Source organism: Anser brachyrhynchus, assembly GCF_964034855.1.
Source record: "Anser brachyrhynchus genome assembly, chromosome: 3".
NCBI classification, from domain to species: domain Eukaryota; kingdom Metazoa; phylum Chordata; class Aves; order Anseriformes; family Anatidae; genus Anser; species Anser brachyrhynchus.
The window spans coordinates 75,840,431-75,858,485 of NC_137696.1; the positions used below are offsets into that span (position 1 = coordinate 75,840,431).

Genomic DNA, 18,055 nt, shown 5'->3' on the forward strand with positions numbered 1-18,055 from the left:
GACCCCTGTGAGTGTATACACATGTGTTACCCATAGTAATTCTGCTTCATGGCAGCCTCCTGCTGTGAAGGAACAACATGAGGAGGTTGAAATAATACACCAAGGGAAGAGCATGTTGAACTCCAAGGTAGTATTACAATTTCCCATATGTTCGGTCTCACTCATTATCAGCTCAGACAAAAAGCTGTGAGTTGCATTAGTAGTTGATCACTTGTAGCTCCAGAGCAAAATTCAGGGCAGTAAAACCAACTCCAATTACTAATGGGTAATCAGAGCAGTAATATGGTAAAGAAAGGATGGAAGTTAATACTGTAATGTATCTGAACCACATAGCGAGAGCTAGGCATTAGTGTACTCTTTACAGGTTTGTATAGATCCCAGAGCTCCAGTCTATGCCATGGATTTATTGTGTTACTTTTGACAAGTCATAAACCTTTGCCCTCAGTTTGTCTCTTTGTAAAATGGCCTTATAATATTCACATACTTTGCATTGCTGCAGCTTCTACCAAGTTTTCAGTTATAGCTATACACAGTGCCATGCTCCATGGAATATTTCCATTTCCATTCCCGTGGGAGGAAGACAGTGCAGCTGTTCAGCCCAGGAATAATTATTATGGCTTGGCCACTGTAGCGTGCATAGGATCGGCTAGTTTCTGCAGAACACATATTGGACTAATTGGTTAACATTAAATTTTTTAAATGGTTTTACATTGTGAGGCATTCCCTGCTATTCTCTTTCACACGCACGTGACTTCTGTGCATGCGAAAATGACAAGAGGAAGTTTCTGATGGAAAACTTGAGAACAAGAGGGACAGCTTAGCAAATGTGTGCTTCTCATGACTCTGGTAACCAAAGAGTTTCTGGAGTAGAATATATGAGGTAGGAAAGTGATTATATCCTCAGTTTACAAACACAACAGAAGACTTGCTTCCTGTCTTCTACACAAAATGAGACTGATGTCAAGAGCTGGAGAGAAAGAAAAAAAAAGTTGCTGTATCATCAGGAAATAATCTCAAAGGATCTGTATATTCCTGACTAATGTTTCTCTAGTATACTAAACTCCCTTACTTGATCAGGTAGTAAAGAACAAACTAAGAGCTGAAGCCCAGTTTACTGCTTGAGTTCAAATAAGCCATTGGATGGCTGGTCTGAATGGCTAATAATAAGCCATTAAGCTCAGGCCATTTAAGCTCAGGCATGATAACAAAACAGAACCAGAGATGCCCATGGGGACTGCAACAACAGGACTTCGCTGAGGATGTGGATATCTCCAGGGAAGATCTTTCAATCTTCCAACTGGTGAGACTGGTAAACCACGAAGTGTGACTGAGAAAGCCAGGGAGAATAAATGCTTAAAGAAAGAAAAATGTAATTTGGATTAAAACAGGCAGAGGCATGTTAGATGAATGAATGAATAATTTGGGGAAAAGAGAGTTGACGGTTAAGAACATGATTGGTGTCAGAATAAGCAGTCAAAGTAGCCACCCCTAAGGGCCGTTCTTGAGAAGCACAGGAATGGATCTGACCAAAGTGTTCTGTGGGCTGAGCTTGGGCCAGAGAGCAGTAGGCATCTGTATGGCTGGGAATTTCAGGGAATAGATAGGACCACATGGTAATGAGAGTTCACTGGTTTCTTCCTCTTTAATTTTTAGGCAAATTATTCCAATGAATGTTGCAGTGGTAACCACCACACCTGATAGTTAGACATAAGACCTTCTGCATTCTGTTAATTTTTGAAATGCTGAGGGAGGGAGGGAGGGAGGAAGGAAGGAAGGAAATAGAGATGAGAGAGAGAGAGAGAGATTCTGTTCATATCCTTCACTATTGTTGTTGTTGACCTGTATTTATAACCATATAAACCTGTTATCTCCCTGCTTCTAACATGCAACTCTGTTCTGAAGTTTTATCACAGACTCCCCAGTGGCAACCCAGATTACTCTAACCATGTGTTATAGATGTTAATGAACAGCCTTAGCAGAAGATTTTTAGATGAACTGATGTTCAGCAAAGTTAAAAAGTTTTATGTTTGCATGTTTATTCACACAATTGAATGATTTAAATGTTTATATATATATATATAAGTTAATTCTGCTAACAATGATGGGAGACAACATGAAAACAATAATAACATTGTATTCGGTGGGTGGATAATTATTTTTTATTGTTGTTTAAATAATAACTAAGCTGTAAGAGCTGGATAAATGAACAAGCTTCAGGCATTATGAAAATGAAAAAGTACCCTACTTCAAAAGGGATGAAATGTAAGGGTCAGATTCCATACAATGCTCTAAGACCTTCATATTATGCAAATCCCCCAAATCAGTTCAGTGAATGTAGTTCCCACTGCATACAAATTAATGAAATTTTCGTTGGCCTCTGCCCTCAATTTGAAATCAAATAAAATTAAACTGCTATCAATGAAGCCTTAGGATAAAGTACTCACATCCTTAATTCCTGCTGACATAAGTATCTATCATCTGGTCCTGTTTTAAAATTTCTCTCAGCTTATTCATAGAGTATAAATCCAACCCATTTGTCTCTAAAAGCTTATCAAATGATACAATCAGTGAATCAACAATCTCATTGGGTAACCAGACAGAAGAAATTATTGCAAAGAGCCTTTCTTGGATAGATGTCCAGACAAAACTGGTACAGAAATCAATCACGTCATCCTGTGATTATAACTGAAGAGCCACTCAGCCCATTTTTTAGTGTGCCCAAGTGTTAGAAGAGCAGTCAGCACAGTGTAAACTCCATTTATGATATAATATAATACAGATGTCAAATAATACTTCATTTCAAATACATTATCTGGTAATGCATGTAAGGCTGATAGGGGAAAAAACATTATTTTTTGGTATTGATTTTAGACTTTGATATTTTAATAGTATTTTAATCTTCTCAACCCTAGCTAAAAGAGGAAAAGGAAGTCACTTGTAGGACCATGTAGCTTTTGATTTTGGAAACATTCATATATGTGATAACTGGGTCAAACTATACCAACTACAAGTTGCAGTCTGCAGATAGAGTGATGTGCATTTCTCCTGCATAAAGCCAAGCAATGTGGTTTACTGTCAGTAAGATCTGAAGATATGAGGGGAACATTTTGCCTCTTTCACCACCTCCAGACCCTACCCCACCAACAATCCACAACTGAGCTATTTCTTTAGTGTCTTTGTTGAGGGATCAGCTGTTGAAAATTCAGCCATGGCAGCAGGCTTCAAATGACTTGAAAACTGAGCAAAACATCACAGCAGCCATGAGGATCATCTCTGAAATGAGTGGCATACAGAGATGAAAAAGCTTGCCTAAAACAATGAGCTCTAATACTATATGCCATTAACAACATAGGCAGGTTTTACGATATTAAAAATTTTGCATTACATTAGGAAGGAAGTCACTTGAGGCGGCTGCACAGTACTATGACAGTGACTTCAGAAGAACACAGCGAAATGAATTGGCAGTCTGAAAGGATTAAAAAATTGTAGAGTTGGATATCCTGACAAAATTTTTGTTGGACTGAGTTATCAGTGTGCAATAACCACAGAAAGTGGTTACTGCTATTAATGGAGGGTAAATATTATTCTGTGGTTAGATCTTCATAAATGCATAAAGGCACACAGAGCAGGAACAGTAAGTCTGGAGAGAACATTACAGCTTGTGTGTGCCTACCTACAAAACTTCAAGTGCTATGTTATCCTCTGCTACATATATTTGATCAGTATGTATATAAGGTATCCAAAGAGTACACAAAAATAAATAGGTGGATCAATAGATAGATAAGTAGATAATGACCATTTTCAGAACAAGAAAGGCCAAAGGATCATAATGATGGAGAGGATAAATTCTCTGGTATCCTTTCCAGCCTTTTATGGAATTCTTGACAATAGAATGTACTGTCATGTAAGTGATTTGTGTTTAAGTGTTTGGGTTTACATCTGAGTGGAAAGGTTGGAACCAATTTGGCAGTTCTGCCTGAGAGGATAATATGTTCCACATGATTGCCAAGGCAGGTCTGGAGAACCGCCAGTGGATCTACAAACATCCATCAAGCACGAGCACAAAACCACAGGGAGCTAGCAAAACTCTCCAGCTTATTAGGTACTCCTGGCTTCATGAAGAGCCTTGCAGCTTGCAGCTCACTCTTTCCTTCTTGAAAGATGGACTGCATCTATCTATAGTGCCCAAGGTGATACACCTTTGGAAAGCTAACAAGAACTACAACAGTCTGGTGTTGAAATGCAGCCCTTGTCCAGAGGGTTTTTGTACACACTTGTCAGAAGTGCCAGTGCTAATAGTCTCAGTGCCTCAGATGGAGAAATTTCCCTCCCCCTTGGCTCTGTTTTAACATAGAATATTTGCTGTCCTAACGGTTTTACTATTGAAAACTTGCAACAACGACACTAACGCGATCACTTTCCCTGCACAGCCTCTTCAAGAGGCTTGTAGGAAGCCAGACCAAGACTGCAAGGAAGTGCTGCCCTTGCTCTCACACTAAGCTAAGGCAAGTGATGGATGGAGAAAGTAGAGAGCCAAATGTTTTTGGCAAGACATGAACTCCCACTTTACTCAGCACAGGACAAGCTCTACAAACCAAAACTTTGACATAGATGGGCTATAATGACCCACATCAGACAAGTTTCAGGGCTGAGTTTTGTTGCTATTCTCATTATTTCAGGTGGTCAGCTGTCTTTACGTTACATGTAGAGGTTGCACAACATTTAGTGTTTCTTTTTACTGCCTCATCTCTTCCATGAAATTTTGAAAGCTAACACTGCAGCTCACCCACTGTGGCTGGAGAGAGAAGGATGAAATCATAAACCTTAAAGATGAAAAAGATAAAACACGTAAATCTCATGGCTTTCAAGTCATTATGCTGAAGTACTTTTTTTACTATTATTATTTTGGGACAGCAATGAGCTTTGGCATGCTGGCATGTGCACTACTATGCAGCTCTGTAACCTCAGATAGGAGGGCATGTCACAGATTTGGAGATTTTTAAATCTGCATCCAGATACTATACCTCAGGCCAATCTCTACTGGCCTAGCAATAAATACAGACAGACTGGACAGTAATATAAACCAATTTCATCACTCTACACATATAATTTATTTATTCCCATCCAATCTTTCTACATTAACAATTGCTACAAAACTGCCTCTAAGAAGAACAAGAAATAAGGGAGAAAAAAATAAATCAGTTCTTGCTATCTTGTAACAATGACTGCTTTCATCTGCAAAGTAATATTCAGAATTCCTAACCGAGGTTTGAGGGTACTTCCAGATTTCACAGATAATGTTTTTAGGGTTTATTTTATTAGAAGTAGTATTTTGTTCACTTTACTAGCCTCACTAGAAGCAGGGCTGGATATTAACTTTTGTTGACCTGGAGAGCCTCCATACCATCCCGCATTAGGTGCCTAACAGGGGTGCCCTGCATCGCTCTGTGCTAGGTCCTGTCTTTCTCCTTTAACTGTAGAGGGTACAGAAAATTTGTCATCTATCTGTTACCTGTGGAAGAGGTACAGCCTGCCCAAATTGCACTGTGTTAGCCTTTCAAGGAAATAACCTTCCTAAAATAATTGTCTAAATGGCACATTTAATGAAGCCAGTGCCTCTGAAGACCATTAAAAAGAGCTCTTCTCTCTTCAGGATCCTAAGTTAAGGTGGGACAGATTCCCACATCTTAGATTTTTAGTAATACTCATTTGCAGAAAAGCATGTTTGTCTTTTGGGGGGACAAATTATAATTTTACTTGTCCTGCCTGAAGAGAATCAACAAACTCTTCAATATTATTTCTGCACAAGCATATTTACAGAGCAGAACTGCATCACACTAAGTGCTCCGTGATCTCAGAACAGCAATTCTGGTTTTGCTTTCCAAGCAGAGAAGTGCAGGAGCTCAGTGATGACAATCACTCCCCCCACAGCACCTTTTCATGTGCAAATATGTGGAGTACAGATGGTTACAGTAAGGGCAAGGTAGAAATGCTCACCCTGACTGATGACGCTCCATGAGACCAGAGCAGTTTGACCAGCAAAGGTCAAACTAAGGCATTTTCTAACACAGGAAAATACAATCCAGCCACTCTGTCATATGACACGTTGCTGCTGGTGTAATGACGGATGAATGATGGTGTGCTATATCCTCATATAGAAGCTTTCAGAAGCCAGGCTGTTATTACATCAGATTACTTCCTCTGAAACTGAATTGTCCAAGGAAAAAGGACAACTCTGCCTACTTTTGCTTTATGAAAATAAAGGCTGTATTAACATGGGCATATGGAAAGAATTCAGCATAGAACTTCAGCTTAATGTAAATTCCAAACATAGTTTACCAGGAAAAAAAAAAGAAAAAAAGAAAAAAAAAAAGTATTTTATAGCTTTGTTGCAATACTGTTCACTGCATAGCTCTGTCTGTTTTTGTGAACTGTACCATGTCTCACTCTGTTCTGTGCAAAGACAGGCAGCAATTTTCTGCTAGCTTCAGTGCTTGATGTCCTAAGAGACATATCAAATGACTATTTTCTAGAGATCTTTACTTCAATTTTCCTTGTCTTTCAAAGGAAACAAACAAAAAAAAAATACTGAGTTGCTTTATTTCAAAAAAAATAGACAAGAATATTACTAAACATGTTTCACAATTTTGTGAATTCCTTTGAACAAACCACTGAGACAGAAAAGGCTGTGAACAATCACACATGCAGTCAGATTTATGACACCTACTGTAAATGATGCCTTTCATTCTAAAACAGGTATGAATACTTGCACCAAGAATACCCCTTGTAAGTCTTACAACAAAGCACTTTAATATCCAGTTTCTCAAAGAATGCTAAAAATGGAATTCCATTTTTTATCCCATGATTATTTCTCAGTCAAAAGTGGCCAGTTCAGAAGCAAAACATTTTTCTCAAACTACAAAACCAACCCCACTCAGTGCTGAGAATCCCTCGTGAGCTGCAGGGAGGGTATCCTCCCTCCTTCAGCGATGTCTCATAGGCTTACTGTAGTTAGTAGCTTTGTTGGAGATGCCAAGATAACACAAAATAAAACATAAAAGGACACCTTTTATCACTTTAAAACTGTAATTCTAAATATCCATAGGAGTGCTGATTTGTTAAATAAGATAACGACACTTCATCATAATCACTGGAGAAAAACCTCAGAAGTGCTTCCAGCACTCATCTACCATGTTCTTTGGGGTAAAAGGGCCTTTTAGCACTTCCCTTCAGTTTAGAAGATGAAAAGCACTGCAGATTTAAGGAGCAGCATCGGCTACTCTGCTGCCCTGCTGTTATCATCCCAAAAGTGTCTGAGCTCTGGAAACCACTAACGGATTTATTCTGCTAGTACCCACATGTTGTCTGGGGAGCTGAGGCCAAGAGAGGTGATGTGAATTGCTCAGAGGGAAAACAAAGAGCATGACAAAGGCTGCAATTGAATGCAGCCCACCTGAGACCTCTGTCAGCATTTTAGATACAGGATCCTTCTTTCTCTTTGAGCTCTCGATGCCCACACTCTCATCTCTTTCTTGTGGTGCATTAAAATTGCGTATGCATTGAATAATGACAAACACGAGCTATTTTTTAAATGGTGTTAGCCTTCCACTGCCTCTTGTCTCACACCACGTGTCACAGCAGCCTTGTGGTTCGTGCACTCTTGCAGGAATAGAGTGCAAGAGCTGGACATCTCCACAGTGGCTGCCCGTAGCTCTGCCCTTGTTTACTCCTCTCGGCTTCTCTGCTCTCACCAGGCTTCTTTTCTCCACCTTGTCTGAGTCAAAATTTCTTTCTTTTCTCATTTTAGAGCCCTTTTGTTAAAAGAACTTTCTGGTTTTGTGCATAGTAAATACTCTCTTTACATGAAATATTACTACGAAAAAACACTTTATGCTCTGCAACTATTTGTGTCTACTTCATTTAAAGATCCATGGAGAAAGAGGCTGGCCTTTTTCTTTTTTCCTTATCATATTCTACCTGATGTAGAGTTCTCTGGTCAAATGGCTTTCTGGCTTTGTAGAAATAAATGATTGCTGTGCAGTAGGTTCTGTATGACCAGAAAAATGCAGCACAAGCCTTGAATCCTCCTTGAATCAAAAGAGGTCTGAACTAAATTAATAAGTCCTAACTGGGGGACTTTAATGAGATTCAAATAAAGAAGATTGGCTAAAAAACATCAGATGCGCTCTGGCAAGAGTGATTGTCCTTTACTGAAATGATGTTTTTCAATGGAGATTGATGATATTGGCACACGGTATTATGAAAAAAAAATCATCAGTGTTGCCAGGGCAGAATTCTGCCACTAAACCAAACTTTTAATATCGGGATACAAAACTCATTTAGCAATGCATGTATGTACAAGTGAAACACAACTATTTGTTTTCATTAAACATCTTCCCTAATCTCATCCCTCTTTCCTCATACTGTTTTATTCAAAGCACACTCTATGGTTGGAGTAGAAAGTGAGTTCCAGATCTGTAGGGTCTTGGCTCAGCAGGACATCAGTAAGCTAAGCTCACCTACCCCCAGTTTGGTGCTACTAGAGGAGCTCTGCCCACAGAACCCAGCGTGAAACACCGCCAGCGCTCCCGAAATCTGACACACAACTTCCCGGTTCTTTCAGACACCACCAGCTGCTGACAGCTCGGAGACTTCTGCAATGGGATTTAATGACTACTGGAGGAGAAACTGGGGCACCACAGTCATTTCCTAGAACCTGCGCCAACTCTGAGCACCACACAAGAGGTCCCCTTGCAGGGCCTGACCGAAGGTCTCTGCAGTCAACATTGGGTCTCCCGTGGTGACAACAGGACATACTGTTTGGGGATAACACCCAGCCTGGCCTGTTTCTGAGGTCTCTTGGCTTCATACTCCACCAGCATCCACAATTGCTGTATTAAGGAACATTAATATACATACATACATACACACATAGCATACATACAGCCTGAATCCTCTTAGTGTTAATTTATGAACACATTCCCCATGAATCTCTCTTGGAAATTTTCACCCCTGCAAAAACTGTCGCCTCCTGGCAGCAAGTTGCAGAAGTTTCTTATCTTCTGGATAAAGAAGTACCTTTTAAAGTGAAACCTCCTAAAAGTGAAGTCTCCTAATAAGTTTACTGAGTGTCCCTCTTCTCCTGTACTACAGATTTTGAGTGAACAATTGTCCTGCATTCAGTTTATTTCCCATCTCTGTTATTTTACATACCTCAAATACCCTCTCCTGTCAGCCTTTATCTCCCTCTGAACAGCCCTAACATTTTCAGTCTCTATTCATAAGCCACTGGTGAATACAGAACAAAACTGGTCTCAGGACCAAAGCTTAAGTGAACTAAATAGTGACTCTTCCCCATTCTGAAAAGTGACCATTACATCTGACCCTTTGCTTCCTAGTCTTTACCAGATTTCAATTAGTAAAAGAAACATTCTTTAAGTCCTCTGACAATTTAGTTGACTTTTTTGAAAGTCCATAAATGTCCTCTGGATCCCCTTCATACTCTTGCTTATTTGCACCATTATACAGCAGGTTAGTGAAGCAGCACTCCCTGACTCAGATGGTGCTTAGTCGCACACTCAGAGACCTTCTTCTTCATTACAGATGCTGTCATCTTACCAGGGATGGAAATTACATTCATCAGTCTATAGCTTCCATGATCTGCTGTTTGCAGGTCTGAAAAGGAAAGAATCAAGGACATGAACCCAAAACTACAGCAAACATGCACTGTGCAGAGTAGTGCTCTGCACACTTCTGCCATGGACCTGGCCCTTTGCTTGCCTTTCATAGCTATTTGCATCCGTACTGTATCGGTGCGAAGTGGTGTCATTGGAGAGTTCTGATTCAGGGGTATTGCAAAACTCATTGCACATTTGCAAGAAAGAAAAGTGCTTCTGTGCACCTTTCCTACTCTTTGAAAAGCAATTCAGCAAGACAATTAGAATTTGGAGGGTTGTGTTTTTTCAATGGCAGCTTCTGGGTGTTTTGCTGAAATGAAGGCAGGAGCATTGCCATGTGCATAGGGGAAAGCCCACGTAACCTGTCACATCTGTGTGTAACCATTTTTAAATTAAATGATATAAAAATGCTTATTTGGGCATGCAGAACCTCTGAATTCAATTTAGTGTCCTTTACAGAGAAATTTGACTGTAGTGTGTGTGTGTGTGATTGAAAATGTTATCTGAGGCACAATTTTCTACCCAGCATCATGAAATATTTTCAAATAAATATTCTGTATAAGTTACCATAGCTTGATTTATTGTCTTAGAACTCCAAAAATATCAACCAGTGGCTGATTTGCCTCTGCATGGGGAATTATATTTCCTCAGAAATATCAGACTGCAGAGATAAAATTTGCTTTGAAAGTGAGTGACATTTTGTGCAGTTGCTCTGTATTTTATAAAAAAGCCACTGCAAATGCAGTTTGGCATGAGAAAGAAATATGTTAGGCTCCCACTTCTTCCCACCATTAAACAAACCTCCTTTAAGATGAGAACATGGCATCCCTTAATAGTGTAACACATTTCATCTCAGGAGAAAAGCATCAGAGCTACATGGTGTATTAGCCACCATTTGCCTGCAGATTCCCCTGATGCTCTTTTCCAATCATCAAGCCCAAGGAGCAGCCTCGCTGAAACCTGCCTAGACTGAAATCTGTTGACAGCATTTACCAGCAGACATTTTTCTTGTTGGTTTGATTGCAGCAAAAGGGATCTTTCCTGCTGGCACTTACAACTCAGCAAAGCTGACCGCTACACTTGAGTACCCATGGCATCTCTGACAGCAGCCGGTGCTGTTTCTGCTCCAGCACCTGGCACACACGTATGTCTGTTTTGTCCTGTCCTGCACCTTGCCAACACTCACCGGCTGGCCAGTGTGATCATTCAGAGCATTTTTATTTGTAGCAGTACTAGCTAATACTGGGTCTGGTTTCATCCTTCAGTTCCTTGAAGGATTGGGGTCTGGCCTCAGCCCCTATTCTATTTGGCCAGGTGTTCAGCTAAATGATTTCTTTCTGAACTAGGCAGTACCTTCATCTGACTTTCATCACTCTCTCTCTTTTCACTGAAGGACTGCCAGAGAAACACGACAGGGGAGCACTGCGATCAATGTCCGGACGGCTTCATCAGTGACGTTGTCAGGGGAGTGCCCACCTTCTGCCAGCCTTGCCCTTGTCCCCTGCCAGGAGCTGCCAAGTACGTAAAGAGTCTTTGTTTGCCTTTGGTTTGGGCTGCTTTGGGCCCTTTGCAAGGTGGGGGCAGCATCCCTGCCTGGGTGCATGAGACAAAGCTTCTGCCCTTCCCAGCAGAGGAAAATAAGAGGACTTCCCACTTATAATCACAGTATTTGATATTTGAACAAATTCAAGTTCTCCCTGTTTTATGTAGGAGAGATTACTCAGCTGTCTGGCTACTTTTAGGAATGCCTAAAAGACGAGTTACCGAGGAAGGTAGCAGCAGGGATGTGTGTAGTAGAGACAGACAGACAGGCAAAAAGGGCAGTCCATGACCCCCAGAGGGTGAAGCCAACCAGGACAGAGCACAGCCTGGCAGACTCCTGTGCAAATAGCGCCACAGATAAAAGGAAGGAGTGGGAGGACTCTGTGACAGGTACGCTGCCACTTCAGCTGACACACGGCCACCTTCAGGAAAGAAGCTCTAAGGCCTAGTAGAAAACCAAGGCTGAGCCAAAGAGCTCCAGGTGTCACCCACTTTGTGCCTTCTGAAGAAGCAGAAAGCTACAAACTGTAATCAGTTTTTGGAAACCTGGTGGCACATCAGTAGCGCAGGTGAACAGTACATAACCAGCTTCCTCTTGCTTGAGTTCCACGCTCCATGAGAAAGGCATCCAGGCAAATCGCAACACAGGGCCCAGAAGAAATGCTACTTGCCAATGGGTTGAGGCTATTTTTAGTTGAGCTACCTACTCCCCTTGTGTGTTTTTTTTTTTCCCATTCTACTTTCAAGCAGGGCTTGTCACAAAGGGGGAATTTTCTCATCGTGTTTGTTTGTGGTTGCTATAACGTTACTCATCCAGCCCTAAGGTGGGATGAGCCGTGCTTTGCTCAGCTGCGTGGTGGCACAAGCCCAAAATGGCAACAGGACAAAATCTCTCTGGCCAAAGTCCTACAGGTCACCTCCTGGCTTTCGTGGCGAGCTGCAGACATGAGGAGGGCTTTGGGGTGGAGAACAGCTGTTGTTGAAAACCCGCAGCTTTGACTAGGTTAGAGAGAAAACCCTCAAGAGACAGGGGAAGAACCTGTTTTTGCTTACATTTATAAAGGCTTAGGAGGGAGGGTGCTCACAGACAAGGCTTCCTGTTTCCTCCAGTTTCAGTAGCAGAGGTAATGCCAGAAATAGTAGAAGTACAACAGTCGGAAGCAGTGCTTTCTCCTTAGCAAAAGGGATTTTTTTAACCTGTTGGGCACAGAGCAGCCACATGGGTGTAAGGAACAGCACTGCTAACCACAGCCTGGGCTGCCCGCTCCCAAAACCCAGCCAGGACACAGCAGGGTGGCTCAGGCACACCTCCAGGCCTTCCTCCCTGCAGTGCCACTTGGCAGCGCATGGTCACTTCTGCCTGAGCCCAGACCCTGCCTGAGCCCACAGACCGCTGGGCTTTGTGGCAGTGCCCCCAGCCACAAGCAGCCCTACAGATAAGGGGCTCCTAGAGATAAGGAAGCCCCGAACCCAAAAGGGCTGCAGTGTGGGATAGGGAAGGGAGAACAAAACTTGCCAGGAGTCTTCATGAGGACGCTTCAACATCTGCATGCCACGCCTTTTAAATTATCCCAGTAAAAATCCACTTCAGTTTTTCAGGGTTTTCCTTGGAATCAAGTCCTGAAGGCAACACCTAAAGTAGTGTCCTGCCCCAATTTGCCTTATGCCTGTATTTAAATAACATGCAGAAATTTCCTGTACAGCTTTTTGTATGACAGAGACCTGACAACAGCAATAGCCTTCAGCTGGGTCTGGAACACAGGCAAATATTAAAGACTGAGCAACATTCAGCCTTGCATAACTAAATTCAAAGAACAACCATTCTTTCTTATTCTTGTATTTTTCCTCCATTCGTCCTACTCCATGTACGGTAAGGCAAAACAGTAACTCTAGCAGAAAGCAGAGAAGCATTAAAAGCCTTAAATAAAGAACACGCAAAGGTTATTTTTTTGAACTCTGTTTCACTTTGGAAATAGCCAGTGAATCCATAATAGTTAGACAAAGTGACCAAATCTGTAAACTGACGGACTCATCAGATACATATTTGTTCTTGGGATTCATCTGCGTGTCATCAGATTTTCTGGCCAGACCATCTTCATGTCTACTGTCCAGGGAACTTTTTGAGTAAACCACATGAAGTGTAATGTCATCCCTTTGGAATAAAAAAAGGGAATGGGCATTGCTTCACAGTCCAGCAGATGTTACTTCTTTTTAAACCTTTGGGAATTTTATGAACTTTTCTTCCCCTAAGAGGTCACAAAAAATACAAAATCTCAGGAAGGCTTCAGTCTTATTTCATAACTTAAATCCACAATGCGGTTTGTACAACTACGTGAAGGAATTAGGCTTTGTAAAAAAAGAGGAAGGCTGCCAAACTCTCATGATTTTCTTGACATGTTCTCATAAAAGCTTTACTGAAGTCAATTTGTGAATTCTGTGAGAAGGATCTCATTTTGTGTTCTCTCTGGTTATATGAAATGTTTTGAGACAACACAGACCCAGACGCAGTTTTATTTGACCCTGGATGTCCCAGTAGCTGAGAAATGCTGATGGAAAATGAAATCTTGCAGGAATTCTTGTCACCTTTCAATGCAGCTCTTTCCTGGAGCAAGCAGTGTGTAGATCATGCTCTTTCCCCGTTGCTCTGAGTCTTTTGAAATCCTGTGCAAAAGGGATGCAAACTGCTACAGCTGCCCAGCACAGCTCAGCATCATACTGGAACAGGAGACAGAGAGGAGGATGCAGACAGACTTACAGTTTTGATGCTGTCAGTTCTCAAGGGGCACGCTGCCTTTTAGAAACCAGAGCTGGTACCACTCAGGATGAGGTTAGCAGCAACTCAGGGCCTCCATTTTAGAAATCATGGGCCTGCAGCTGACAACTGCTGCCTCTCAGTGTGCCAGTTGCTTTCCAGTGCTGGCAGGAATTTGCTCACACAGATTGCATTCTAACTGGAAACACCTCTGGGATGTATGTCTTCTAACAGCAGATGTATTTAAATCATGTATATCGCCGTATTTGAAGTGTATGGAATTTGCACTTTCCAAATTTGGCTGCTGTTCTCTCTTGTCTCCTATTTTGTTATACAGTTGTTAAATCCTGAAAACACCAGAAAGCAAGGAGTCGATGGTTTAGAATCATGCCAATGTAAATTACAGCACATGGCATTACTGCAATCAGTATCACTAAGTGGCAAGCTGGTCTCACAAGAGGTCCCGGGGTCTTTCCAGCTTTCTCAGAGAGACCGTAGAGCATCCACAGTTATCGTAAATGAGGACAGCACCAATTAGTTCAGTTTTCACCACTTGCTACTCCCAGATCAGATTTAAGGAAAATTGTGGGATTTGCACAGGAAACTACTGTACCCATTCCAGAGTCTAAATTCCCGAAGGGCTCTCTGCAGTGTCTTTTAAAAGCAATCTTATGTCCCTTAAAGTACAGGAGAGGAAGCAATTAGGTCTGCATGACATACATATTTATCCAAGTCCCTGGTCTAAAACACGTGAAACAAAACCTGAAGGTGTCTCCGATCTACACTGCAATACAGAAATGTATATGTATCTGGGAATTATATAGCTCCATAGTGTTATACACTAATTAGTGCTTCCTATACTAATTAAAAAGACTAGACAAGGGGTATAGTGTACATCACATATGAAGCTTAAGGATACCTGTGAAAAAATATTTAGCAGTGAGGAACCAAGAGCCAGAGTTTGCACTGACAGCAAATGTCCATCATTTACAAAGATAAACTCCCAAGTGTTTGCCATTGCCTGCAATTCTAATGATTTATTCTAATGAAATTCCAGCTTTGCAGACTCCTGTTACCGAAAAAATGGAAGCGTGCGCTGCGTCTGTAAGGAAAACTATGCAGGACCCAACTGTGAAAGGTAAGAAACTAACAGGATAACTTACTGGTCAAAATGCCAAAGTCCAGGAGCCTTCAAAGGAATCTTTGCACACTGGGGAGAAATGTTGTGGATGTGTATTCATTTGACTGAATCACGTTTGTCAAAGGATTTCATTCAGCTCATAATAAAATCTGTAAGGATTTGCTGCAGAGACATGTCAGGGTAGGACAGACTTCTACATCTGATGTATTTTGATCCAGTTCTTGCACTTTGTATACCCTCATGTGGTGATCTTTGTAAAAGGAATACAACTTACAAATCAAAATACGAATCAGAAACAGCAGCTGAAGTGAAAAATTGCCACCACAGAGATGCCTCTTGCAATTCCCTGCTCTGAAAAGATATCAGGCTTCTGCCAATTAAATGCTTCGAAAGCAAAGGAGAAAATACCTTATCTGCTCAAATTCATAATGAGCAGATTCCTTCTTGGTTAAATTTTAAATGTACTTCACAGACGTAATTAAAGCAAACAACCACAGGTCAGTGCTGCTTTTCAACTTTTCCTTATGCCCACAAGCAATTTCCAGTAAATATCTTTTAAATTACAAAGTACACAAATAAATGGAGCTATGCAGCAGAAATATAGCTTACTCTCCTGTCTCATAAAGGCCTATCTTACTCACCATGGACACACATGGACAATGTTTCAGTGAAGAAACGTGATTATAATTCAAAAATTCTCCTTGAGCATCCAATAAATTAAAAGTGCTCTAATACAAAACTGAGGGGTGTAGGATGGCTCAGATACTGAATTTCTCAACACCTCATTTTGTTTTTCCTTAAAGCCCCTGAAGTATTTAAAAATTCAATCCACTGTCATTAATGGGCAAGGTCTGAATTCAGACAATACTTTTCTAGAGAATGGAAAAAGGATATTTGCTCCTGATGCAAAGAGAAATCAATGTCAAAAAGGTAAGATGGAAAAAAGAAAAAAAGGAAAAAAAAAAGTGAAGACTTTTGCCTTTATAGAGGGTGTAAAAATGTCAGCATATTACCTCCACAGCACTAGCACAATGACAGCAATAGTGAAAGCCCTCTTGACAGATGGCACAAAAATGGAAAAAAAAAAAAAAAAGCCTTCTTTCCAGGCCTGTGGCTGTATGCTTTTGTTCTTAAGAAATGTCAGATGTATGCACAAAAGATAACACAGACAATTAAAAGGTCAGTGAGGTTTCCTAATAGTTATTAAAATGTCATCCTAAACTACAAGCAAATCAGATTGTATGAAATGAGCAGCATATTCACTGCAGCAGCAGAGAATGGCAGCGGCTTTCTTTTCTAACAGCCACTACTCAGCCTTACACACTGCAGCTGTCTCAAGGAAGGCAAAGCTGCGTAGATGGGTTAGGAAAAGCTACAGAAAGAAATCGGCCTGCCCTGGTCACTGGGTTAAGTCTTTGACAAACCGCTGGGGTAAGTGGCAAGCAGTGACAAAGGGCACTTCCCTCCTGCAAGATTGCTGGTCCTGCTCCCGTTTGTGTCAGTCAGGACATAAAGCATTTCAAAGACTAATGAGAGATGCCTTGCTTGTCCCTGTCCCCTCGCCAAAGAGCAAGCCCCTGCCTTGTTCACACTGCTGCTGGGCACCACCACTACTGGCTGCTGGTGCTGGCAGCAGTCACAGTATAGGGGCACCAGGTGAGAGAGGACATTGCCCCTGCCCTCCCTGCATCCCATAGAGCAGCTCATGTCCCCAGGGCAGAGGAAGGCAACGTCCCACTGCCCTCCATCCCTCCCTGCCCTCCCTAGGGGCAGCGAGCTGTGGGACACACTCCTTGGGCAGTGCCTGGCAGACAGCCCGCTCCGTTTCCCCTGGCGCTTGTGTAGGAGGCTTCCTTGTGCTGCTCCAGGGACTTGGCGCAAGTCTAGCTGGTTTCTTTGATGTGTGCCAGCAGACGGTGTCGTGAAATCGTGGAAGCCTGTGCTAGGAACTGGGAAAACACACCTCCCAGTTCAACATTTAGCATTCACCTTCACATCCAACAATCATGTTGCTGCTGGACTCCAGCGATAAAGCACTGAGGTGGTAGCAGCTGAAATCCAGGTTTTCTTAGTGCCCAAAAGTTAAAAAAGATAATTGAGCAAATGATGCTTTAGTGTCCAAAGTGAACAGATGAGAAAGGTCCTTTTGGCATTGCCAGTGAAGAGGAAGTTAATTTTTTACTCACAAATAATTGCAGGAAGCAAACATGGCTATAAGATGAAACAAAGTTTAACTTAGCAGCTTTAGTATTTCCACAATGCTGATAAATCACAAGGGAGAGGAAATATTCTTAGCAACAAAGAGCCCCTTATTGATACAACAGAGGAAAAAGACATTTACCACAGGCCTCTACTTTTTCAGACCATAAAGTGCAGAGATGGAGCAATATGTTTCCATCCATCCATCCCTGTTCTTCCCACGTGCTACCAACCATTCAAAAGAGGCCAGCGAAAGTCCAAGCCTATGATATGCCCTCAGTGGCAAAGGGAAGGGGAAAGTGAAGTTGACACATTTATTCACACTCTAAAAGTTCCTATTTGTTTTAGACAGCTACTCCAGATGAGGAGATATGGCTAATAAAAGTGAGTCAGATGGTCATAAAAAGCAGCATTCACTTCCAGACCCACAAATGCATCTGTGAGGATGTGAGGAACTGCCACTGCATTTCTGGCAAGTGAACTGAATGTCGTATTTCAGAAAAAAATTTTTTTAAATCACCTTGCCCTTATAAGAGGGAAGAAACTGTGGGCCTGATGGGAACAGTAGGCAGTCTTTGCTAGTCACTGTCTGAAAGCCAAAGCTGGCTAACAGTAAGCAAAGCCCCCTTCTCACCCAAGCTCTGCTGAGTGGCTTCTGTGAGTTGGTGGACATGTGAAACAGGCAGGCTTTTGGAAAATGCCTAAGCACAGAAAGTTAAAGAGAAATGCTGCAAGATTTTGAGA

General features: G+C 41.7%; 1 protein-coding gene across 1 annotated transcript in view; it reads left to right on the top strand.

Moving 5' to 3' along the window:
* LAMA4 (laminin subunit alpha 4) overlaps window positions 1-18,055 on the top strand; it is a 98,684-nt gene that overhangs the window by 21,782 nt on the left and 58,847 nt on the right. The window contains exons 3-4 of the mRNA XM_080586850.1: window positions 11,071-11,195; window positions 15,029-15,109. Of these exons, the coding sequence (XP_080442976.1) occupies window positions 11,071-11,195; window positions 15,029-15,109 (206 nt within the window). The remainder of the gene's footprint in view (window positions 1-11,070; window positions 11,196-15,028; window positions 15,110-18,055) is intronic.